Source organism: Urocitellus parryii, chromosome 1 (genome assembly GCF_045843805.1).
Source record: "Urocitellus parryii isolate mUroPar1 chromosome 1, mUroPar1.hap1, whole genome shotgun sequence".
Lineage (NCBI taxonomy): Eukaryota > Metazoa > Chordata > Mammalia > Rodentia > Sciuridae > Urocitellus > Urocitellus parryii.
In genome coordinates this window covers 186034754-186062197 of record NC_135531.1, presented here as the reverse complement: position 1 = coordinate 186062197, position 27444 = coordinate 186034754, and the positions used below count along the sequence as shown (strand labels likewise).

The following is a 27444-nucleotide window of genomic DNA, read 5'->3' as shown; positions in this document are numbered from 1 at the left end:
GCCCTAGTGAGGCACATGCTCTCCTGCAACCCCCTCCTGTACCCATGGGGCTCAGCTGTAGAATCTTCTAGCAGCCGAGCAACAGGAGACCTTTCACTACCCCTTCTGAAATGCAGCCCCCCATATCTGACCACTCTCCATTCTTAGTCTTCTGGACTTCATTGCCTCACTTTGTTTCTGTGAATCGACTCTGAGTGTGTGTGACAGGGAGTGCGTGTGTGTGTGTGTGTGTGTGTGTGTGTGTGTGTGTGTGTCTGTCATGGCAACTCTAATGATGTGCTCAGGAACCCTGTTTTTTCAGTGTTTTATTCCCACCATCTAGAATAGTGCCTGAAACCTGGATGAATACTCAACACATACTTAGTGCATGAAATAAAATGTAAATTCTGTTAATTAATCTTATTTGGTACAAAGAGTGGTGATAAAGAGTTTTCAGTGTAGGAAACTCCTGAGTACCTTGATGTGCTGCTCCATTTCTAAGAAGTAATTAAGCTTTTCTTCATCACAATTCCTTACTTAGATTTCTGAACTTAGTCATTAGTTTTGAAAGCATGAGGAGTTGAATACTGGAAATGCCTATGAAGGCGTATACACATGTACATTTTAAGATCTACTTGGATATTCAAAAAGTAAATTATTATGAGTATATATGCCATTACATGATATATATGTTATAACAGGTAGTGTATAAATCATGTGCAGTAATTCCTCAGGATACCAGAGGTGATTTCTTCCAGGACTCCTCAGAGATATCAAAACCCAGGGATGCTCAAGTGCCTTATGCAAAATGATATGCTATTTGCAAATAATTGCATCTTCCTGTATACCTAAAATCACAGAGCAATATGTGACACAATGTAAACAATATATAAGTTGTTGTTATACTTTGTGGGTGAGGGAATAGGACAAGGGAAAAGTTTATACATGTTCAGTATAGGTGCATTTTTTTCAAATATTTTCAGTCTGCAGTTGTTTGAATTTGAAGATATAGAACCTATAAATACAAATCATAATACAATGCCACATAGAATATATATGGCTATAAAATATAGTTTTTATTTATGTAAGTTTTTTTTATGTATATAGCCAGTTAGTTGCATGCTTACTAAAGTATAAATAATTTAAAAAAAAGGAGGGAATTAAGAATATTAGGATACTTTTAAATAATAGGATTTTTTGCCTTTAAATTCCACTAAACCATGATCAGGTACAGCAATTGAATCCAGATAAAAATCACTCCTCTTCCAGCATGAACAAATGGACAGGAATGACTTCGAATCACCCATTACTTATAGGCAAATAGAGGTTTTGAAGTGCTGGAGGGCACTGGATTCTTAGCTCTACTGAAGAACTTAAACAATCCTCACAGCAATCTTGTTTGCATGACTGATTTACTCTGCAAATGCTTTCTGTTCAGAAAAACCAAAGTAAACTCCAGCTCAGACTGTCTTACAGCTATTAGATTTCAAAGTAATGGAGTCTGAATCTTCAATGGCTTCATGTGGTGTTAGTCAGCTTTCCTTCCCTGTTACAAATTTCTGAAATAATCAACTTATGAAGAGAAAAGGTTTATTTTGGCTCACAGTTTTGGATGTTTCAGTCCATGAGAAGTTAACCCCCTTGCTTTGAACCCAGAGTGGGAACCCGTAGAGCAGAAAAACTGCTCAGGACAGGAAGTAAGAAAAGTAAAAGAGGAAGAAACCAGGGCCCACTGTATCCTTTAAAGGCATGCCTCTAGTGCCCTGAGATCTCCCACTAGGCCCTACTTCTGATGAGTTCCACTACTTTTTAATAGCACCAGCACTGGGGAGCATGCATTTAACATATGGACCTTGAGGGGATATTGAAAATCAAAATCACGTTTCAATACTGACTTCTTTCCTATACCTTGAAGAGCTATAGCTTTATTGGAGAGGTTACCCCAAGTAGACTTTAGGAAGAGTGGTAATGGCAAAAGGACACATATATTGATACTCCAATGAGTATATCTAGCGGGTACATTCTATGTAGCATAGTGTTACGGCTTAGTTGTGATGTCTCCTGGAAACTCACATGGTGTGAGACAGTGCAAGAAGGTTTGGAGAAGAAATGACTGAGTTATACCCTTAGCCTAATCAGTGAATTGATCCCTGATGGGAGTAACTGAGGTGGCAGGGTGTGGTTGTGGGAGATGGGAATTGGGGCTTGGCTTTGGGGTATATATTTGTTTTTTTTTTTTTTTTTTTTGCATTCTTTTTTTTTTTATTGTTGGTCGTTCAAAACATTACATAGTTCCTCATACATCATATTTCACAGTTTGATTCAAATGAGTTATGAACTCCCAATTTTATCCCGTATACAGATTGCTGCATCACATCAGTTACCCTTCCATTGATTGACATATTGCCTTTCTAGTGTCTGATGTATTCTGCTGTCTATATTATTCTCTACTATCCCCCCTCCCCTCCCCTCCCCTCCCCTTTTCTCTCTCTACCCCTTCTACTGTAAATCACTTCTTCCATTTGAATTATCTTACCCCTCCTTTCCTCTTACATGTCATTTTGTATAACCCTGAGGATCGCCTTCCATTTCCATGCGATTCCCCTTCTCGTTTCCTTTCCCTCCCAGCTCTCAACCCTGTTAATGAAAATCTTCGTCTCAAGCTCTTCATCCCTACCCTGTCCTTGTTTCCTCCCCTTATATCAGAGGAGTTATTTGGTATTTGTTTTTTAAAGATTGACTAGCTTCACTTAGCATAATCTGCTCTAATGCCATCCATTTCCCTCCAAATTCTATGATTTTGTCATTTTTAAATGCAGAGTAATACTCCATTGTGTATAAATGGGGTATATATTTGTATCTGGTGAGTGGAGTTTCTCTCTCTGCTTCATTATTTTAAATAGTCTTTTAAAATATTGATTTGACAAAAATCATATGCATTCAAGGTACAACACATGATGATTTGATATATGTACATGTTGTGAAATGATCAAAACATTCAAATTCAGGAACATTCCGTCACCACCTATGCTGTACATTACACCTCCAGAACTTGTACTTGTTCATCTTATAACTGAAGAGTTAGCATCCTTTGATCAATGTTTCTCTACTTCCCGTCACTGGCCAGTCCCTGGAACTACTGTTTTACTTTCTGTTTCTACGAGTTGGACATTTTAGATTCCATATATAACTGAGATCATTTGTCTGGTTTATTTCCACTTAATGTCCTCTAGTTTCATCTTTGTTGTCACAAATGACAGGGTTTCCTTCTTTCACACACACACACACACACACACACACACACCATTTTTTTTAATCCATTTATCTCTAATGGGCACTTGGGTTGTTTCCACACCTTGGCTGTCATGAATAATGTCATGAGCGCAGGGGTGCAGATATTTCTTAGAGAAACTGATTCATTTTTTTTTGATATTTTTTATCCCAAGAATAAATAAGTGAAAGGCCAAAGGAAGAATAATTGTCTTCAGAAGACAAGGGAATACCTAGCTTCAGAGCTCCTTGGGTGAAACTGTGCACTGTTCTTGCGTCAGCCTTCCCCTACGGTCCCCTTCTGCCTCTGAATGTTCTACAGGCTCCTTCTTCTCAGAACCCCATTTAAATCAGGTCACTCTGTTCTTTCTCCCTTTCTAGAATGTTCATAGTGAACAAATTCCCACTAAGGCAGTAGAAACTTCTCAGACTATGTTTTCTGACAGCATTTATATTCTTAAACTGAATACAGAGAACAATATTTAATATAAAATTTAAAAAAAAACCTTAATGGTGATATTTAGGAAAGAAATTTTGGATATGAATGGCATTCTCAGTTCTCTGGAAAGCAACTCTGCAAATGGTGCTGCTTAGATGTTCAGACCTGGGTAGGTGAGTGGGAGAATCCACTGTTATTCATGGACCCAGAAAGGTCAAATGGAAGGAGGTTGCCAAGTCACCTTTGAGGTCTAGCCATTCAGACAATGGGGAAAATAATCAGTGATACTAAATATATCATCTGATTATGTCAGTGAATCATATTTTCTGAGCAGAGCAGAATCATGCTTCCCTACTTTACCCTACTGACTTGAATATACTATTTTCAATATTATATATATATATATATATATATATAAATTATACTATTTTCAATATACTATATTTATTTTCATATCTTAAGTGTATGAGTTTCACTTTTAGTTTTTACCTAACAACATGTATGTCTTGATCAATACACAACAATTCACACAATTCTCTACAAAGTCCAGGGCTTTCAAGATAGTTATATCTGTAGAGCACCTTAGGGTCTTTGTTTACCTTTATGTCCATTATCTCATTTAGTGTAAATGATAAGCATGTACATCAGAAGGACAGCTTTGCTGTTCATATTCTACAAGTAGAAAATGAGCTCAAGAGAAGTCAAAGTGTCTGGTCAAATGTCACAGAACTAACAAGAGACAAAACTGGGACTGGGATCCAGGTCCCTTTGGTTAAAAACCAACACACCATATACACAGTGCACACTGCAACAAAACTACAACCATGAGGTTAATCACCCAGAAGTTATTTCTACCATACCTCAATTCATTCAACCATATCTATTCAGTCCTTACCCATGTGTGTCAGACACTGAATTAGACAGCTAAAAGAATAACCAGCCTACATGCTTTTTCAGAACTTTGTCTGACTCTTCTTATCCTCATTGCCAGGAGTGACCTGGGCTTTCCTAGTCAAATTGTCCAAAATAAATACAGCAACAGCCTGAAGTCATAACCTGCAATTGGTACCACTGTGATGAAGGCTTTTGAAAAAGTACATTTTGGGGAAAGTTTCTGAGATTGTCCTTGAATCTCTTTGCTTCTTAATCACCATGAGATGAGCTGCTTCCCTCTACCACACTCTCCATCATGATTTTCAGCCTCATCTTGAGCCCCAGGAAGTGGAGCCAACCTTCTATGGACTAAGATCACTGAAACTATGAGCCCTCAAATAAGCTTTTTCTCCTCTACAATTGTGCTGGTTGGGTCCTTTAGTCACAGGAGCAAAAAGCTGACTAAAACACGTAGCAAGTATTGGAAGAGAATTTGAAGCTAGGCAGGACTTTCTATGCTCATTCCCTCCAGGGATATTGGTACAAAGCTTCCCCATGAGAGCACCTCCTATTGTCCTTCTCAATTTTGTCATCCATTTAGGGGGAAGTGATAGACTATAACGCTAATTGACTGTGGCCTCAGTATTAATTTTTTTGTTCTCTGTGCAAATCTTTTCCAAGTGGGTTCTATTTCATTTCATATCCTTATCATATGCTGCTTTCAGGAGATTGACCTCAGGAAAATTCCTACATAGGTACTGATACTTGAGGAAAGGCCAAGGCTCCCTCCCTGGGGACAAGTGGCCACTTCCTCCTGAGGTGACAAGGAGCTGCCAAGCATTTATAGGCTAGTGATTCCTGGCCTGGATTTGGAAGTTGCTCTGTAGCAGAGTTTCAGGGCCTACATAAAGGGCAGGGTAGGAAGTAGCAATCACAGTGAAGAAAAACAAAGTTAAAGGGGAATAACATAAGGATTCCCTCAAGTAACAAAATTTTCAATCAACATCTTGGAATTCTATTCCTTTTCAGAGTTTTCAGAATACACTTCCAGTTAAAGAGACACATGACACATTCCAATTGGTTGGTACTTATCAGTAGCTCTGGGGAAGAATATCAGAAGAATCTGTCAGAAAATGACAGTGTCATGGTTCAGTCACACACTGAATGAAAAAGACACAGTGGTGAACCATGCATGACCTTATCTCGCTTGTCTTCCCTCTCTACCTGCCTGCTGCTAGATGAAGAAAACCGGAACAACAACTGGAATTAAAAGACAGCAGACTCTGAGGATGTGTTTGTAGGATTCACAGGGCTCCTCTGAAGGGGATGTGAACGTAGAAGCTGCTGCATCTTGGCTAGCTTAGTGCAAACCCTTTGATGCTGCAAAAAAATAAAAAATAAAAAATTGCCCAATTTCAGGCCACACACTCAACTAAATAGCTTTGCTGGAGACTGCTTTGACAATTCTTCTATCTCTTCACCCTTATTTTTCTACACAATTAGGAAATTCATGCAAATTCTCAATTCCTATGCATTCCTCATTTCCTTATAACTTTTGGCTTTTTGGAGCTTTGCAGAGTGCAAGAAGTAGCATCATAGTTTGACTTACAGCATAGTAATAGGTGCCAGAATGAGACTTGTCCCCTCCCAGCTATGTGGCATTGAGCAAGCATTTTCTTTCCAGAAGATAAGAAGGAGATAATAAAATCCTCCTGGGTTTTATTTTCTGAAATATCAGACGGGGAGAATTACACTGTGCAGGTCTGTTTGGGTTAAAGATAAAGATTATACAGTACCCCACACAGAACCGAGGCAGAAGAAACCTCTGTCATTGATGGCCATTTGAATATTCTCTTACCTTTCTCCCATCTTGCTTTCTTTATTTCCTCCATTTAATTATCTATTATGTATACCATGGAAAGGAATCTATGGCAAGAAGTCATCCTCCACATCCTCTTATTGATTTAAATCCACCTGCAACCACAACTTAGAATATTTTATAGCTTCTACTAATCCTGGCTACTAGTAGTAGCAGCCAAAAAGCTATGGAAAATCTCCTAAAATTAACATTTTTATTTTTTAAAAAAATTAAGAACAACAAAAAAATGTAAAATTGTCTTTGATGCTCCTTTACATTTATCAGATAGACATAGTTGAAGTAAAATGATAATAACTATTTCTGGGAAATGGGCTCCTCATCTTACAGTGTTGTTGTGAGTATAAATTGGCACAACCCTGATGTGCTACAGAAGTCACTGTGGCAAAAGCCTTAAAAATGCACACTCTTTCTGCTCTGGCAATGGTAGCTTAAGGAATAAATTTTGAGTAGATAATCAGTTATGTTCATAAAGATCTACATGCAAATTTTCTTGTAGTGTTATTGGTATTAATTTTAAAATATGAAAGTAAAGCACATGTCCAAATAGGGGATTTGTTAATTGGAGTATATCCATATAAGGGAATATTCTTCCCTTAATAAAAATCATGGTCTGAAATCTTATTTGTTGATATGAAAAAGTGTGAGTTTGTGTGACAAATACAGGCTGTAAAATAGCACCCCACGGTTGGGAATCTCTGCTGAATGTGTCCTGAATTAACGGATAAAGCAGAAACCTGCCTAATGCTTCCAGATTTGCAAGCAGAGGAGGGAGAGATGTCTCCATCCTTCTTATCTCCTGGTCTTGGCTTTTTCTCTGGGGATGGGAATGCTTACCGCTGAGAGATCCCAGGGGAAAGTTCCTGCATCTGTGTGCCTTGGGCCCTGGCTCTAGGATCCATGTGGCTGCACACTGTTCTCCTTGTCTCTACCTATTTCACAAGGTAAGCTCCTCTGTAAATGTGCCCCAGTGTTTTCTTTCCCAGTAGTGGGAGGGTGAGGCAAGGGCCACTTCCCTATGATGCTGTCTGCATGAGTGCTCTACTGCCCTCCCACTAGCAGTGCCTGTCTGGAGTTGGAAGCTGAGGGACATAAGTGCCCATATTGCAATCTTCAAGCCAACCCTCCAGGACAAAGGAAATACTGCATCTGTGCCTAGGGTCCTCCTTTATTTCCCTCCTTTGATTCAAAATCCATGGGTAAAAAGAGACCTAATGAAAAGCATCAAGCTCTAATACTTTATTCTGCTATATTTCTGTGAATACACACATGGAAAATTGTTTGGAAGGATGCAGGCCAGAATGGTACAGAAGTCATCTTCATGAGTTGAGATTATCTGCACGTATGAGTTTCCTAATCAAGTCAGTCACCATATAATTATTACATGTTTTTTTTTTCTATTTTCACAATTTGAATATAAATAAAATTCTCCTTTGAGAGTGTTTCCCATTATGACCCAGATTTTGGACCTTCCCTGCTGGGATGGAAGATGTGAATGATGTGGACCTTAGTTTTTGCTGGACACCTAACACAAACCAGGCCTAGAACAAGGAGGGTGGACTAGATCTTTCCTTCAGCTCTTTCACCAGGCTTAAGAGCTCAGGTGAAATGTAAAATTTTTAGGTGGTAAAAGTGAACTGTCAGAAATGAGCAATTTATACAAGGACTGATAAGGACAGAATCAAGTCCTCACTCCCAGTAAGGCTTCTTCCAAATTCATACTTTTCATATTCAGAGAATATGAACTTTGGAAACACACACACACACACAGGGTGGTATAACCAACTGGATATCACAGAATGAGTATTTTAAAGGACCTTCCAAAGTTAGAATGAGCATGCTCTCATCTTCCCTGTAATTCTACAAAACCCAATTCTTAGATAACTAGAGACTACACAGTCAAAAGTAGGTAGAGTAGTTTCTGGAGATAAATGTTTTGACAAAATGCTGACATTGGCAGGTGCAGCCTTGACATCCAAGGGTGAGAGATATGAATAAACATTGAATCCCACAGGGTACTATGTCTGAGGATCCTTAAAAGGGGCACCAATAGGTGCCTACAATCTAATCAGCTCTGAAAGTATGACTGCATCCAAGGAGAGTACAATAATTGATTTTCACAATGATGATCTTGAGTCATCAGGAAAAGGTTACATTTTATGTTCAGAATTCTCCATTTAAGAAGGCAAGGGAGTGTGTAATCCATTTGAAAAATGATTTTCATTTCAAACAGTTAAAAATTCTTTGAAAAGATTTTTGGTGCTTAAAAGGATACGTGACAGTTATCTGGAAAATTCACTTAGGTGGAACAGCGTCTTCCCTGAAGATTCTAGATCAGCCAGGCAGTACTTTGTTTTAGTTAGGCTTCTCTTTCTTCCCCTTTGTTGACATTTCACTGTGCTTTTTTTTTTCCTCCACCCTTTTGAAATTCCTAACCTCTAATCACCAAATTCTAAGCTTCTGAGACTAGGAACTATGATACTCCTCTTTTGGGTTCTTGATAACCTTGTGGGCTTTTGCTGCCTTGAAACACATGATGGACTGACATTCCCCCCAATAGGTGTTATTTTTTTTCTCATGGCAAGCACAAACTGATGACAGACTCCTCTTGACATTTTCCAAGAAGCTGGTTTGGGTAAATAGTCCTAGACTTTTTCTCTTTTATCTTTACTTTTTAAAACATGTTACTAAGTAAATCATTCATTCTAAAAGAAAAAAAAATCAACCACAGACAAAAGAAGAAGTAAGAAGAATAGGTCCATTTTTTGCTAAAATGAAATTATTTTTAAAGGAGTCATTTCTGTTAAGGTCTGCACTCTTCAGGTAAAATAATTATTGTGAACACAGAGCATGGCTCTCTGTCGATGTTGCTGGCATCCTTGCCTAACAATGCTCTCTTGTGTGCATCTTTTCACCAGGAATAGCTCATCACTCTTGGATAAATGTGCTGAGATTCTTGATGCCCCTATCACATTCTATGCCCTCTCTCAGAAAGAGCATCTCTTACCACCATCACCAAGAAAGCTAGTGCAAATGGTCTCTTTCAGTGCCTCTTCTCTCAAGAAGCTCTGTATTCTCACCACTGTTGCAGGATGGATGTTGTCCACATTTTCTTTTTGGAGATGAGGGTGAAGCTATAGAACTCAACCAGATCATACCTTGTATATCAAATCCAATGCTTGTAGACAATCAGTCCTTTCCTGGCTGCAACTCTCTCTGTAGAGTGAACAACTGCAACTATAAAGCCCCTTGATAAACACCCATTTTTTTTTGTTGTTAATATTCTGGGTTTGGGAGACTCATCTGTTCTACTGAGGCCACCTCCCACTTTGGCCTATGAAGAAGCACAAGGTCAGGGTGAGACTTACCAGGCGTGTTGAGCAAGCGGGATCTCCTGCAATGGTAGGCCACTTCCTGCTCACAGTGCTCGGAGCCATCAATCAGAGCCTCTAGCTGCTCCATGCTGCCACCGTAGTCCAAGGCCATGGCATAGGGCTTCTCTGGGTTGGCACCCCTCACATGGGTCAGCTCTGTGTTGTTGTGCTGTACTGACATCCAGATCTTGTCTTCTGCTCAGACAATAACCCAAAGCAAGAGACATTACAAGGAAGGTCAAAAGAAGAGCAAGCAAAGAGTATAAATGAGTCACTAAATGTGTAACTCTTTATCACCATCCCATGCAAAGTGCAACAAGTAAACGCTACCTGAATGCTTTTCTTATGTAGACTGTCACCAGAGAGTTTTTGTTCCTCAGGCTTAGTGTCAGAGCAAATTATCTAAATAACTAAATTTTTGAAGTTCTCATTCACAGGCTTTATACAAAGCCTTAAATGTACATTATGTCATTTAAAATTAATAATAGAGTCTTATTGCCACATCAGTGGGGACTTGGTTGCATGATATCCTCAAGAATACCATACCAAAATCTGTATGTGCTCAAGACCCTTTTATTAAAAAAGTGTAGTATTGATATATTACCCACTAACATCCACCCATAGACTTTAAATCATTTCTATATTTTTATAATACCTAATTCAATGTAAATGCTGCAAATAGTTGTTGCATTATATCCTTTATGAGATGACAACATAGATCATTTCCTCAAAAGAACTGTCAGTATCTTGTTTAAAAATAAGACATATACATAACAAGCATCTGTAAAGTACAACATCATTAAGAAGGCTGAAACGATGTGATCAATGCTGCGTGTGCAGGTGCTTAATTGCAGTTTTTAATTATTCATTCTCCATGTTACCTCTATTGGACAAAAATAATTTAAAAGTTTTACAATAAAAAATACACAGAGATGGAGATCTCTAAATCAAAGAGAAATAATAAGACAGGAAAACATGGAAGCCAAGGAGAAGAGAGAGGAATTTGGGTTTTAGATGTTTAGAGATCTGCATTTGAAACCTATTTCTGCCAACAAAGAACTTGGATCAGTCACTTTACCATCACGAAGCTCAAGGTTATAGTCAGTTAAGATGACAGCAATTACAACAAAATCAGGACAGTAACACCTGCAACACAGGCCTCAGGGTTGTTAATATGAAAAAAAAAATTGCAGTTATAAGGCACTGTCTGGAGGCATTCAGTCTGTAACAGTCTGTTACAGTAACCTGGGCAAATATTTACTGCACTTGGACATGCAATTTAATTCTGAACATCCTCACAAAGCAAAAGAGGAAATCGGAAGACTTTTGTCATATGAGAATCTTGCCCACATAATTGCATCATTACTCTTCATAGATTCTCAGAGCTGAAAAGAAATCTAACATAGAAATCAAGTGGTTTTTTTTCCTTTTCCACCCTTTTAGTTCTAAAAATGGGTAAACTAAGGTCCTTAAAGTAAGGAAATAACTCAAGGCATATCTACCAGACACTAATGACTGGCAAACATGCTCAAAGTATCACTACTTATTAGTCCTCACTACTCAGAAGCAGGGTGAGGACTATAGGCACAATTTAACAGGAAAAAAATGCAGAAGAGACTACCTAGGAACCTTAGATTACTTCTTCCTCTATCATCAATTCTGTACATGACTTGCAACAAGTTATTTCATCTCCCTATTCCTCACTTTCAACATATTAAAAGTAGAAAGAAAAGATTCAGTTTTAATTATTTCCAAAGCATTTTCCAACTCTACAAAAGAAATGCTTCCTGGACCATATAATTAAATCATGCTCAAACAGTCTGACACATCTTAAGTCTGTTTGATAACCCACATTTCCCCAATGTTTCTCTGAGCCAGGATTGCATTTTTCTCTAAAATGCAAAAACAGTCAATGTTATCAGATTTTCACTTTAAAAAATAATAATAGGACATGATTCTTATTTGTAAAGATAATATTATAACAAAAGTAATTAATCTAAAACTTCAAAAAATTTGGCAACCATTTCGGCAAATATTGATAAAATAAGCAAAGAAAACTTATCACTGAATACTAAAATGACATAAAGAGAGGAATAAAGATGCACAGTTTTCAAATAGCCATTATACTTACAAGAAGAATAAAAGGAAAACCATGTCTAGTCTATAATAACAGAAGATGTGTTACTGCTTTGTTCCAGGATATTTTAAACATGTTATTTCTTCATTAGCACATCTACCACAACCCCAAAATTCAAACATATTGTAAGGGACAATAGGAGAGATGATTGCTTGAAACCTCAAGCCCATTTACAAGTTTTTATTTCAAAGCTGCCCTGGTAGATAGGTAAAGAATAAAAATAAGGAAAGTAGTTAGATACTATTATTTCTTTTTTTCTATCTATCTATCTATCTATCCATCCATCCCCTATTCTCCATGTATCCAAGCTGATATACAAATGTAAACATCATTAAATTGCATGTATTTATATTCTCTTCTACGGATAAGTATTCATATTCATACATATCTAAGTGTAAGTATTCATACTCTTACATCCATTCATCTAATTGATAAATGTAACCATCAACTGATTTTGCCAGAATCATATTTTATCTTTGGCAAGAAGTAAAAGGAAGTTATATTGGAAGTCAAGTTTTGTCTTAAGGCCACTTATAACATTGATAACTCCATCTTTTGGCTTGCAAGGGTGAATTTTGCCTTTAATATTTCAATCACTAACAAGCACTTTTAAGTACATGAAATATGTGGGAGAAAAACAGGAGAAAATTTAGAACTTCAAAGCATATCCCACAATTCACCTAATACACATCTCAAGCCCTACTTGCAAGCACAGGACGCAGGAGAAGAGGAAAGGAGATTGTTTCAAACCTAGAACATCATAGTGGCTTTCTTTTCAAAGCTACCCTATGTTCTCTGAATACTTTTGCTTCTGGAAAAAGAATAAAATTGAAAATAAAGAGGTTATCAATCCTGTTTTATCTCACTTTCTATTTTTTTTTTCAGCTATCTTATAGCTATTCACACTAATACCTGCAACCTGGCTAAAAATTGGGAAGCCAGGTATACCCATGTCACCATGGCAAAAGTCAGCTTTGCTGACTGATGTTGCTGATGCCAGGCTTAGGATGGGAAAGGATAGCTTTAGCTAGAGAAGCTTAGCTCTGAGGGATTTCCAAATGAGCTGGATTCATTTGCAACAGTCTGGTAGGCTGAGGAGGAGGGAGGATTCATTCCCAAGTGGGACCATATATGGATTTACATCTTATTTACCTTTAACTAAAACTGGATCCATGAAGTTAAAAGTTCAAGGGAATTGATTTGTTCAATGGACAATGGAAATAAATAGATACAGTTGGGTTCTAGAGCCAGAAAATCTTTCTGTGTATGCTAGCTCAATGCTTCCAGGTTAACCAACAATGGTCAAATTATTCTCTCTAAAGCCCTGTTTCCTCAACCAATAATAGAGAAAAGTATTATTTTGGTTATTTTGGTTATTTCTCAAAAGGCTTATTTTGAGAAATAAGCCTATCTGAGTTGGAATCTGCTTTCTAATCCTTGGCAGTAATTTTGGGCCCATCATTGAAATATTTTCATTGGAAAGCAAGGTTACTGAACTGTGGATGTGACTCAGCAGTAGGGTGCTTGCTTAGCATGTATGAAACTATGGGTTTTACCCCCAGCACCATAAAATCACCAATAAACACATAAACAAAGAAGATGAGGTTATTTGATAATCAACAGTTCCATTCCTGATAGTAACATCATGATTTGGTGCCATGATCCACAGGAACACATAACAGGTTATCTGGTGATCAACAGCTAAGAATCTACACATTAGAACTTTGTATCAGAATAAGGACCTGGATGTCATTCCTTAGAGATTTGAGTGGTGGGAAGCATTTTCTGCAAATTAGGTTAACAAGAAACATGGATTGTAATTTCTTGAAGCATAGCTGCTGCTGTACACAATAAATTATTACTACCTTATTCAATTACCCATAAACAGTGGAATAGCATCATATGTCTATTTACTGGTGTCTCTTACATTTCCTGAAATTTTTTTGACAGAATTATTTTTTAAGAGCTCAAATCTAGAAACCTCAAAAAATATTGCTGTCCGATTCTACATTGCACTATCCTGTCCATTCTCTTTCATCAGTCTGGTAGGCGGATGTGTCTGCTGCTATTCAATCCCATGATTAGAAACACAGATTCATATCTCTTACTGTTCAAAGGCATGTGAGTGTGTTAACTAAGACCAATTCATTTTGCTTAAGAGAGGAGTGCATTAGGAGATTTTTGAACATACAGGAATCTATTTATTCATTATTAAGAAGGAAATAGGGTCACTTCACTAAACATCCAACTTAGCTTAAAGAAACTGTTATTTTATATTCAAAAATTGCTTTTATAAGGTAACATTCATCCCAATGGTTTGGTTTGAGAGTGAATGATGTCATGAGCCAGCTATCATGCCAGCTTTATGTATGAAAAAGTCACAGAATAAGGGTCATCATATAGCAAGCTTGATCAACTTCCAAAGCACTATTCCATAGATATGACCATGCAATATTATGTAGACCAATAAAACATTCCTCAAGGTACACTAGGACTTTCAGCTTTCAATCTTTTTTTTCCCCCACAGACTATATTATGGTCCAAGATTTCAAATGTGTCCTTCATTCTTGTGTTCAGGTTTCTACCTCATTAGTGCTGTTAGCCACTAGAGTACAGGAGTATAAGGCACCATCTAATTCCTCCAAAAGTTTGCTATCATTTGGGGGAGGAAGATACATATAGGGCAATAACAATATCTCAGGCTGTTAGTTCCAGTATTTCCAAATAAGCTCTTCTATATATGTGTTATATAATGGTGCAAATTTAAATGACATTTCAAGTTACAAAATCAAAACACATACACACAACAACAAATATAGCAGGATAAAACTAAAAGAGGTTTCACAAAGAACTGGTAGAATAGCCATGAATAAATATTCTGGAACATTCTGTATCATCATCCTTGTGGAGAAATCTTCCCTGGTCATCACCCCAGGAAAGTGCTCTGACACCCCTCTATAGTGGGTCTTATAGTGGGTCTCTCGGTAACCTACCAGGTTCCTCTGCCTCTCATTTCAGAAATTGTAAACTGTTTACATACAGAGCCACAATTTAATTTTCTTTCAAGTTGTTTCTCTCATTATATCTGATTGGTATTATTATTATGATCAGTATTATTAATAAATAGTAATTACAGATCCTGTATACTGTTCCATTGTTGCCATGGGAATCAAGACTCAGAAGGAAGAACAAACACAAGGAAAGTTAAAAAAAAAAAAAAACAGAAACAAGAAATAACTGATTAATAAGACCTCATTCTGCACATAGAGCCAGAAAAAAAACTGCAATTTTTTCTATTGCAATGCTTGGAAGGAAGGGAAGTCTACAGATTGTCAATACTGAGCTTAATTGAACTGAAATCACTGTGGGGAGCTGCTTATGTTCCTTTGAACAGTGTGCCAATTCACTTATACTCCTATTGTAATAAAATAAGTCTATATTAAGGTCCCTAGGGTCACTTCTGGTACAGTTATCTCTATTGACAAAGTGAATTTTCTATGCCAAGGGTAAAGACAGTTTAAATAATCCTCAAAATACTGTCTCTACCATTCATTTGCCATCTACTCATGTAAGGTCTTAGGATATGTCATTTTGCATGGATAGTTATTTAATTTTTCATATGTTTGTATCTTTCCTCCCCATTTAAATCACAGACAGTGACTGCTAAGTCAATATCGGCTTAGAAAGAACTTGCACAGTTATAAAGGCAGAAGTGCTAGAAGAAAGCATGGGTTTTGTCATAGTCAGACCTGGCTTCCAATAGCCAACTCTGGCCAGCACCAATTTCCAGTCATGGAAACTGAACAATTTGTACTGGGTCACATGACTGGTAATGGCAGAACCAAGACCTCAAGCCTAATGTGACCTCTCCCAAATTCAAGGAGGATCTGATGAGGTAATTTCACTATTAGAAACACTTCTAGGAATCTGTGATGAGGGGATCAATGCCACCTTCCCCCCAACCTTGAAAGTGAAGGAAGTCAATTGTTGTAAAGCGATTTCCAACTCCTTTAAAAGGCTAAGAATTCCCGCAGGAGCTGTTATTCCTCCCATGCGTACCAGCCCAGCTGCCTGTAAGAGACTCCATCCGTGCCTTGTGAAAACCACTGCAGGCACAGCTGCTTTTAAAGGCTGGGCTTCTGCTGTTTGGGTGAGCGCGCATTACCGGTTTACAGCCACCTTGCTCTGTGCATTAGCGGGGATGCAGACACCGCAGCGCGGCAGGCTCGCGGATCAGGCTCCCATCCATTACCTGCCTGCTTGGGCCACGCTTTACGACTTCCAGACAACATACTTGACTGTGATTTATCCTCCCCATTCGCTCTAGCCTTTACTTTTTATATACCTTTTTGGGGGGATACTTTTTCTTTTTTTTTTCCTTATTTTAAAATAGATGGCATGATCAAAGAGATTTGGGCAATCTGATTTATGATTCTGAAGGGTGGTGGTTTGGAATGGACTCCATGTATGCTGTATCATCTTTATCTGTTCACTAATTTATCGAAGGAAAACAATTTAAATGTCTAGTGTGTGCAGAGTACCCTGCTAAGGACTGGAGTGGGACCACATGAAGGATGCAAGGTTGAATCACGCTCTGGTTTCCCAGCTCAAGGAGGTTACAGGAGTGGCTAGGGGAAGAAGCTACTTGGTATTCTTTTCTTATTGAGGTGACTGTCCCGCAGCAGCAAACGGGCAGCCGGAAAGGGTGGCGACTTAGACCTTGCCTCCCTCCCTCCATGCTGAGTCTGTCAACATCTAGAACAGGGAAAAAAGGCAAAGGAAGCCCTAAATCTTAATCACCTGATGGAAAGAGGACCCTGAGGCTGTGGTGGGGTTTGATTGCTGCTAGATTTTGTGAGTTTGCGTGTGGGCTGGGTGACACTGAGGATTGGGGGCACTGTAACACTAAACTACACCCCCAGTGCTGCTGCTGCTTCATTTATTTATTTTTTGAATACAGGGTCTCAACAAGTTGCTGAGGCTCTGCCTCAAACTTGAAATTCCTCCTTCCTCAGCATGCAAGTAGCTGAAATTAAAGGTGCACACCATCTTGCATGGCCTTTGTGAGGTCTTGAGGAGGATCTTTGTGGCAGACACTGTTTTAGTGCATTTTGAGGATAAAAAACTGGGGACTCAGTTCAATTTAACTTTGATTCCAGGTTGGGTCACTTTTACTAGTTGAATGATGGTGGACATGCAGCTCAACTTCTCGCAGCTTCTGCTTTCTCCAAATCCAAATGACACATGATCCCTCCCTCCCTCATGCTTTATTATATAGCCTAAAGGAGATACACTCTAAGAATTTATGACCCAGTACCTGGGAACCAAGTACATAATAAATAGTCGCCTTCTATCCCTTTGTTTAAAAATCAAAAGTTGTCAGTATTGAGCTCAGAGGACTTCCTGAGATTATGAACTGAGTACAGATAGCTAGCCTTAAGAGAGAGAAACAAGGGTGACATTTGTATATGCTTTAACCAGGTCAAAGAAGATGACAACCCATCCCTGAGTCAACTCTGGTCTCATGGAATTTATACTTTGGTTCTGGAGGAGGCTGTGAAAAAAAGAAAGCTCAAAGGGGAGAGTGGAATAATTCATCTTTCAGCTGGCATCTCTACTCTGAAGCTCATCATAACATAAATGACATTGCCAGGGTGCCAGTACCATCTCGAGTGGGAAGCCTTTCCTAACTCCACCAACTTCTGTGCTTGTCTCATTCACTCTATAAGAACAAACTCTTTACTCATTCCCTCCTGCTAAACTGTAAGTGCTAGAAATGAAAAGACTGCTTTGCAAACCTTTGCCTAACACCTGGCCCACCATAGGTATTCCCTGACTACGGAACAGAACATTCAACAGACTACCAGGATTTTTACTGACTTCATTGACAGCTCTTGAAATCAGCAGGGATTCGATACGTGATAGGAAACGATGTTTAGATAAGTTGTTGAAATTCTGCTTTGCAGCTGAGGTTATCTATTGCAGAAAGCAACATATTGGGAAAATTAAATGCACATCAATAGGTGTCTCACTGAATAAAGTGTGGTTAACTGACACACTGAAATACAATGCAGCTATAATAAATAATACATACCGTCTCTAAACTGATCAAGAGTGATTTCCACTAGATATTGTCAAGTGACAAAATTAAATTATTGATGTGCAAAGGCATATGCTGCATATTGTGCTATAAAAAGAAGAAAAATAGATAAACATAGGAAGGACAAACTAATATAAATGGTTATCTAGATGAGACAATAAGAATGGGATAGAAGCAACAAGAAAACAAAATATCTCCAGTCAACCATTGTGTGTGAGTATGTGTGTGTTGAAATTTTATAACATGAAAATATTTTAAATAATCAAGACATAAAACTGAGTCAAGCTACACATGGTGGTATAAACATATAATTTAAGTGACTTGAGAGACTTGCAGCAGATATATCACAAGGTTGAAGCCAGACTGGACAACTTAGCAAGGCCCTGTCTCAAATTAAAAATAAAATAAAATAAAAATAAAAAGGGCTGGAGATAGAGTTCAGTGGTAGAATGGCCCTGAGGTCAGCCTGCAGTATGACAATAAATACATATTTTTTTGAATCAAATGAATGAAAGGGCAAGAATTAAAATTAACAAAAATCTGAACTGTGCATTATATTATTAACATAATTACAGTAAAAGAAAAAATAATAATTCAAGTAGTTTTTTATTTCCTTTTGGTACTGAGGATTGAATCCAGGGTGCTTAACTGTTGAGCCATATTTCCTGCCCTTTTCATTTTTTATTTAGAGACAGGTTCTCACTGAGTTGCAGAAGGACTTGCTAAGTTTCCTAGACTAGCTCAAACATGCAGTCCTCCTGCCTCAACCTGTGAAGTTGCTGGGATTACAGGTGTTTGTCCCCATGACCAGTTCAAATATATTGAAAATAATATTCTGTCAGACTTTATGCCCTTGGTGGAATATATTCTAAGAACTAAAATTAAAATTCAAGGAAATCTTAAACTTTGTTATTAATCCTGATATTACTAATGTGATTCTGAAACTATTTTATTTGTGTTGTAGGAGAGCAAATGCTTAAGTATATTGATCTCATTGGAATGAGTTTTCAGAGTGAAGAGAGACAAGACAGAAGAGAAAAAGAAATTTAATTTTATTTGGTTTGCACTGGAAAAAACTATGGACTCAAATTCACACACACACACACACACACACAAACACACATGCACATACACACACACATACACACACACACACACACACACATTCTAATTTTATCTATCAGAGAAGCCTAGAAATGTACAAACCTAACACCTGGATCTGAATTTCCAAATACCATTTCTGACAAAGGAAACAAGGCTTCTTTAGGAAAAAGTCTTGAGTCTGAGTCTAGGGCAGGAAAATTTTAAGGTGACATCCTGGGACATGTTGTGTTAGAAAGCAAGGGGATGCTACATGATTAAGGTGGAAATGTAAAAATGATATAAAGCAGAATTAAAGGTGTTATTATTTATGTTTAGAAATATCTGAGCATCAAAAAGATAAAGAGGGTAACACAATATTTTTAAATGAAATAATTTTTGAAACCATAATGACATGGTAATAGGTAAGAAGTCAGGCAAGGAGGCAGGGTGTGGTGGTGGACACCTCTAACCTTAGCCATTTGTAAGGCTGAGGTAGGAGGATGCAGTTCAAGGCCAGCCTCAGCAACTTAAGGAGGCCCAAAGCAACTTAGTGAGAACCTGTCTCAAAGTAAAATAGACAAATAAGTAGATAGATAGATAAATAAATGAAAAGGGCTGGAGTTATAGCTCAGTAGGTAAGCATCTCTGTGTGTTCAATTCCCTGTACCAAAAAATAAATAAGTTAATAAACAAAATAAATCGGGCAAGGAAAAAAAAACAAAACAAAACATCTCTATAGTGAAGAATGCAGAATGACAGCCAGAAGTGCAGAAGGAAGTACAGAATTAGAAAACCAGCATTTTATAAATTTCCCTGTAATAACTTATGAGTCATGACCATTCACAGATTAGAAGGAAATGCTGGGGAACAGGATATTCATTCAGTGTCCGCATGTAACACCACAGATAACTCACTGAAGATAAATCACATTCACAATGCAGAGATCTGGCAGACCACTTTGGCCAACTGAAGAAGCTCAGCATCCCCAATAAGAGAACGGAATACATCACCTGCGGCTCATGGAAGGCTCTGAGCAGGACAGATATTACCTAGGAGAATTTCTTGCTGAAGTTCTAACAATGAGTGAACAATCAGAAAAAATCTAGCTCATACTCTTTAAAAAGATACCATGAAAACCAAACAAAGGAACAAAAATAGCAAGAGATGGGGTCAGGCAGGAGGACTTTTGGATTAAAAGAGACTAATTGGACATGACAATCAAATCCAAAGTATTGGCCATTTGAATCTTGAATAAAGGTATAAAAATTGACATTTCTATAAAATATAGAAGAGAAAACATGTCCCAAAATAATATTAATTGAAACATAGTTTTTTCTTATGTATAGTTTTAATACTGTGGTTATAGGAGAGAATATATTCCTAGGAGATACAAGCTGAAATCCTCAGGTTTAAACCATCAGTTTATCTAGAACTTACTTTCAAATGGTTTGGAGGGGAAATTCTATAGGAGAAGTTAGAAAAAGAAAAAAGAGAGACAAGCATAATAATATGCAAATGTAGCAAATGTTAACAATGGAAAATTTTGGTACAGGTTAGATGGCTACTCATTTTATTATATTTTTAACTTCTCTGTAGGTTTGGATATTTCAGAATAAAACTTGGAGAATATCAAGTTGGAGACTGCCATAATGCTTTACCTGTAGTAATGCCTTATAATGATCATGCTGTACTCCCAAGAATGCATATGCATGTGCCTTTGGTGCCTTTATACTGACACCAACAAAAGCACACACCCACACTTAGGTACACACATGTAAATAAGGATTAACTGGTTGAACAATTACCAAAAAGCAAAGTGATTTACAAATTCCACCAATCGTACCCTGTTAGTTCAACCACTTTTAGGCATATGTATTTATTTTCATGGTTTCTTTCCGATACCAAGTGTTATGCGCTCATAAAAGTTATTAGTTAGTATTTTTTCACCATATTCCCAGAAACATCAAGAAATCAGATTTCAGGTTTCTGGGGACAGATTAATGAAAATAATACCTAATAACAGGTGCCACATTTTGGTAATATAAGGTCAGACATTTTTTCTGATAGTTCACATTGTTTTATGTAATCTTCACAACAAACTTATAAATAGGTTTATATTTATAAATATAATTAATATTATTCTATTATTAATAACAGGAAGACAATGGAAGCTGAGTAATTGCTGTAAGTCAAATAACACGAAAAAAATGAGGAAATGTTAGTGCTGAGATTCAAATCAAACCCATGCTCTTAATAACTAACCTGGATTTAGTAGTAGTTCATTGGCTACATGAACTCATGAATTCAATGAGGAGCCATGAAAATTCTGACTATCAATGTGTCTTCATAGGAGAAGGAAATGAGTACTTAGTCTAAAGAAGGAGGTTGTCCAGAAAAGCAAAACTGGATTAGGGATATATGAAATTTGCACAGAAGAGTCATGCGGAAGCTGTCCTCAGGGACAGTAGCCAGTTGTTGTCTCCTGCTGTTCCTTATAAACAGATAATAAACATAGCATCTTGGGATACTTGGACATGGAGAATGCAAGGTTGGTTGATACTCATGTGTCATGAACCCATGCTGTGGTTGGAATGTCCCTTCCTTCATTCTCTCTTTTGCTTTCTTTCTTGCCATCTGGTCTCTCTTGCACACACTTGCACCATGAGATGCCATTTACCATGTTATAAATTAGCCAAGAAGATTCTCATTAGGAACTGACCAGATGAGGCCAGGTGATTTTAGGCTTTCGGTATCCCAAACTGGGAGCAAAGTGGGCCTCTTTTCTTTATAAAGTACTCGGGCTTAGGTTATTTTGCTGCAGCAACAGAAAACAGACTAAGGCAGTTCACATAAGGGGAAGAGTAATGGAAAAAAAAAAAAAAAAACTCCCAGGTGAATGGTTCCTCTTTTTCCCTACTTCATAGAACAAGGGATCACCTGCTGCCAGTACAACTTGGCTCTTTTATTCTAAACTGACTTTGATTCATTGTGTCTCCCTGAAATCCAGGGCTCAGAGCAAAAGTGAACAAGAACAAGCAACCTTTCTGGGAGACACCTTTGACTCTCACCTGTTATTTTTTTTCTCTTCCTAGCTGGAAAAAAAAATATCTTCATTCAGCCAAACTGTATCAGAATACCTGTGTGAGCCAGGATCCCTTAAAGAAGGGAAAGAACCCTTGGACACCTGTTCCTTGCATCTCTGTGTTCATGATTCTGCTGAACTCAACAAGACTCATTTTTCTTCTATTGTTTATTTATTTATTTTTGCCTAACCCAGAGACACTTGTTTTCTTGTGTTAAACACAAGATTGATAACTCCCAGGAAGCCATTCTTGACTAATTCTCTCTTTGAATTTCCTTAGTATCTAGAAACTCCTGTGGTAGTGGCACTGAACATTGACAATTGTTATATGAGGAGCTCTTAGAGAAAGCCAGATATTAAAGAGACTCTGTTTGATACATCCATTCATTTAATTTTTTTAAATATGCACATCAACCCAATCAAGTAAGAATAACTGACCACTCCAATTATACAGATAAGGAGATGGAGCCTCATAGATGTTAAGCAACTTGGCCAGCATTCCATGGCTATCAAGCCTCTACAAGATAGTAGTATGAATTAAAGATAATGACATATATGAAATTGCTTTAAGAGCTGGATGATTTTATTCTGTGGTGATAGTAGGAAGTCCTTGTGCAGAGGGGCCAGCAGTGTACAATCCATAAGGCAGCACCTCAGTAAGCCTTTGTTGGCTGTGCCGCCTTCTGATCCCCTGGCATAAGAACAAGGAACTCTTGGGAATCTGCAATAAAAGTGCAGTGAAAATCCATTAGGAAGGAGTCAGAAGACCTATTTTCGGAGCTTAAGAAGGAGAGCTCCTTTAGTCTCTGTTCAGGGTCCTTTAGAAGTGTGGAGTTGAAAAGGAAGAGGGTTTTATAACTGCCAAAAAGCTGTGCTAATCACCTTCTATAGACATGTCCCAGAGTCCAATATCTTCAAGTGCTTGCTGACCATTCTAGTTCTGATCACTGTCTTACATTCATTGAATAAACACTTCTGGGAACAAGCCTAGAAATTGGCCATTTAAACATTCATCCCAGCTTATTCTTCAGCAAACTAAGCTTTGAGAACCTGTGCTTTATAAACTTTTCATCTAGTACTCAGAAAAAACCTTGAAAAGGCAGGGGGAGACGACCCTCATCTTCCAGATGAGGAAAGTGTTGATAAGGGAAAGGAGGTGGGGACCAAAGAGAATTAATTCTTCTGTAGTCATTTCCTGGAAGACCTTTCTTCCATTACACTGTCAGGTGGAAGGTGAACAGTGGATGGGACAGTATGGGCCAAAGGGGACTGTGTTTGGACACAGGGGTCCTTCCTTGCCCAGAGACTCCATGTCATCTGACCCTAGGGACCTAGACTTGAAAGTCACAGCCTCAAAACTTGAATCACAGTTTTAACTCTGGTCATGATGTTTAGTCTTTTAATATTTCTGTGCCTTCCTCTATAAAATGGAGAGAATGGCAGCTTCTTCACAAAATTGTTAGGGAAACTAAGTGACATCAGGAATGTGAAGTACCTAGCACAGTGCCTCATACTAGTAACTACTCAGTGTTAACCAATTCTACTAAAATATAGACTCAGAGGGTGGCACTTCAAGGACATCTTGTCTGACTACCACATTCAGTCCCCTTTTACACTACCATTCAACTCCTGCCTTATGTGTGCTCTTTATGCATGATCTACTGGTTTCTGTTCTATTTTCCACACTGCATATAATGTATCTGTTTACATTGCCTGTCTTTTCTGAACTGTGAGTTCCTTTAGGACAAGAATAGATTTACCGATTTTGTAACCTTGGTGCTTAGCTCAGTCAATATTCAAAGTTTATTAGCATGACCTAATTTCTGAATGACCAGATGAAAAATTGAAGGATGTACAAATCATTGGACACATGAAAAAATAATTAAGGAAGTAAATAAATAAGAGAATTAATGAGTGAGTAAGTGAGAGATTAATAAAGTTTTAAGAATTTGGTCAATGAATACAAGGGGATGCAAGAAGAATCACCAGGTGAATGAATGAAAACCACATTTCAATCATCAGAGTCTCCTATTTCCATCCATGTGGATTGGAGTCAACTGGCCATGCTAAACGGGTGTGTGAAAGAAATTTCTCTAAGTACCTGTTAAAATTCTTGGCAATTCAAAGGTGACAATGCTTTAATTTCAGGGTAATGCTACAGCTTTACGACTTAGTAGTTTTATTTAATGGCCCAATTTAGCAGGAGATTATGCTGTCTGCGCTAGCCCAGAGAGACCACTTTAAAGCTCAGCCCTTCAACACTAGCAGATCCATCCGCTCCTGAGCTTTGCCTAAGAGACCAGACTTCTGGAAGCCCTATGTGGTCTCCATGCTTTGGTTGACAGCATAATGTATTAAAGAGAGGAAGAGAAATATTTTTAAAAGCTTCATGCCCCTAAACTGTTGAATTATAATTCTTCTGCAGCCCAACAGAGTCCTTTGGAAAACACTTCATTTACAGAAAGCAAATTGTCCCTCTGAAATATAAGCAACAATACAAGTATTATTCCAACTGATTAAGCTGCTAGCGAGCCACAGCACATCTGTCACCCATGAGTGAGTCTCAACCAGAAAATGATGCTTGTGCTGCCATAGGAAGCAGCTTTTGAGCTCCTCCCCAGGATGAGCTGAGCCTGCCGTCCATAAAGACATAGGTCATGTTTCCAGAGGAAGGGGAATGATAGTAAAGAGAAGAACCTTGGCTACCCTTACCTTCTGTTCTGGGACACTTGTGACACACAACTAAACCAGTCAGGGTCACTCCAGCTGAACGGGGCTGGCATGAAATAATCACACAGAGACAGAGAAATACCTTTATCTTCGGGTTCTCTGACAGCTCCTTTGACCAGGCTCCCACAAAAGAGGCAAGGCAGGCAAGAAAGAGAAAGAGCACACCCCGAATCTGGTTTTATTGGGGAGAAGCCATTCAAATGAGGCAAGGGGTGGGGTTACAAAGGAATAGGTGAGTGTAACTCAATCCCACCAGGTAACACCTACTCCTGGAGGCATGCCTCATTATCCAAGCGGGGATAAAGCCCAAGTTATTGCAGGGTGCAATGATTGTTTAATATTTCTTGCTCGGGACTTAAGGGCATGTATTTCCAGAGTGGCTCCTGACAGGCATTCATTCTCTGGCACTGCTTACCCATTTTCTCATTGACTAAGTGACTGCAGGTCCACCATAAGAAGTTGTCATCATTGTTCTCCATTTACAGAGACAGAAACTATGGTATATAAAGTGAAGGTCCTTGTGGGCCCACAGAAGACAAGTATAATAGATAATAAAATAATTCAGAGGTTTCAATAAACACAGACAGGAATTGATATTTAATTGATATTAATTATATATCTTCACAGCTATTGCCCTTCAAAAATGGTAAGTCACAGATATTAGAATTGACACATGCGAAGATAGAAAGGGATTAAGAGGCATAGCCAAAACTGTGTTTTTAAAACACCACTCTGGTTTCGTGTAATTTTTGAGTCATGGCTGGGACAGCTGAAGACTTAGGCATTTGTTTTGCCACAAGGACAAGCAATTATAAAGTCTCTGAACTCTAAAGACTGTATCTTAATAATTTCTGTATTTTCAGTGGCTCATCACTACCTGGCCAGAGCAGACAACTGATGTACATTGGTGCAAAGCAATAGAAGAAGGGGGGGGGTTGCTTCCCAAGCCTTACTCCTCTGATGATAAGTACTACAGAAGCCTCACTCTAGATAGCTAGACTTGCTATCCCATTTCTACAACTTACTAGCCTCATTAATATGTTTGTAAAGTCAAAATTATTCCAGCTACTTCACAATGATGCATGTTGCCCTATCTGTGTGCCCAGCAGATATTCAACGTGATTTTATACAGTCTGTAATCAAGTGATAACAGTTTGGAAACAGTAATTCTGTAGTGATGACTACCCAACTTAGGATTAAAATCAAACTTGAGAATTTCATTCCAGCTTGTTCTTGTGTAAGCCTTTGGCAAGGCAATGGAAACTAATACAGTCTCTCTCTCTCTCTCTCTCTCTCTCTCTCTCTCTCTCTCTGTGTGTGTGTGTGTGTGTGTGTGTGTGTGTGTGTTGAAAGTGGAATGTTTTAGAATAGAAATATTTAGAAAAATGCCAGCACAGAAATATATTACAAATGCATATGACAAAAACACCTGGATTCTACTTACTTTTCTATAAGATACAACTGTCAAAGAATGAACAACATAATAGGCCGGGGAAGAAATAAATGGTACAACTTAGTGGCCCCACCCTAAGTCTTGGGAAACTCTAATTTCCCTTGCACTGACTGTCTGGTGTGCAACCCAGAGGCAATTCACAACCATCACTCTAACTTTAAGAAGCAAGGCTAACAGTTTAGGCTTAACTGTGTGGACACATAACTTTCTGTCAATAGTGGGGATGATAATCTATTACCTGAAATAACACTGTACAATTCTGTGCAGGAATATTGGAGAGACCTCAATTGTAGCTTCTCTACCTACTCCATTATGCATGCTTTGATGAGTTTTAATGAAAACAGAGGCTGCTGCCAAAGCAGTGAGAAACGGAGCATCATAATACCCAGGGTGATAAGATATGGAGCCTTGTAAGGTGATTTGCAAATGGATTAGGAGATGTTTGAGAATGGAAAACAAGTTTTGCTTTAGAGATTTACCTAAATGTGCCTTGCAAATTCCTTGTAATGTCTGATGATTGCTCTACAGGTCCACACACATGAAATTGACCTTGTATCTATCACGATAGGAAATAAATGTGTTTTGTTAGTAGACAAACAATTTCACATGTAAATATGCAATTTTAATGAACAGAGGAAAAATAGCATGCAGGTAGGTAGTAAGTATCTTTTCATATGTTGACAAGGTGTCCTGTTAACACTTAAAAGAGAGCACTTTAAACTGCTTAGAATGAGTTTAAATGTCGAGTTCTAAAGAAAACCTTGCTAGAAATCCTCATCCTTCTGATTCTGCTGTATTCATACTGAAAGTGTCCCTTCCAGAAATGTCCCCCTCCAGATTTTTAGAGCCACTGAAATCTCATGGCATCTATAGAAGGGATAAAGATTTTATTGTTGAGAAAGTGATTTGGTTGTTGTCTATAGCTAGGATGTCTATATAGATATCATCCATACTAGGACGATAATGAGCATGGTGACAGTACCACCCACTAAGTATGCAGGACATTGTACTACCGTGTTTCATGGCTACTCTCAGGGGCTAGGAACTT

General features: G+C 38.1%; 1 protein-coding gene across 3 annotated transcripts in view; it reads right to left on the bottom strand.

Moving 5' to 3' along the window:
• Nucleotides 1–27444, bottom strand: part of Cntnap5 (contactin associated protein family member 5) — a 771818-nt gene that overhangs the window by 241533 nt on the left and 502841 nt on the right. For all 3 annotated transcript variants that reach the window (XM_077798231.1, XM_026402894.2, XM_026402896.2), the window contains exon 13: nucleotides 9806–10006. In XM_077798231.1, coding sequence (XP_077654357.1) covers nucleotides 9806–10006 — 201 coding nt within the window. The remainder of the gene's footprint in view (nucleotides 1–9805; nucleotides 10007–27444) is intronic.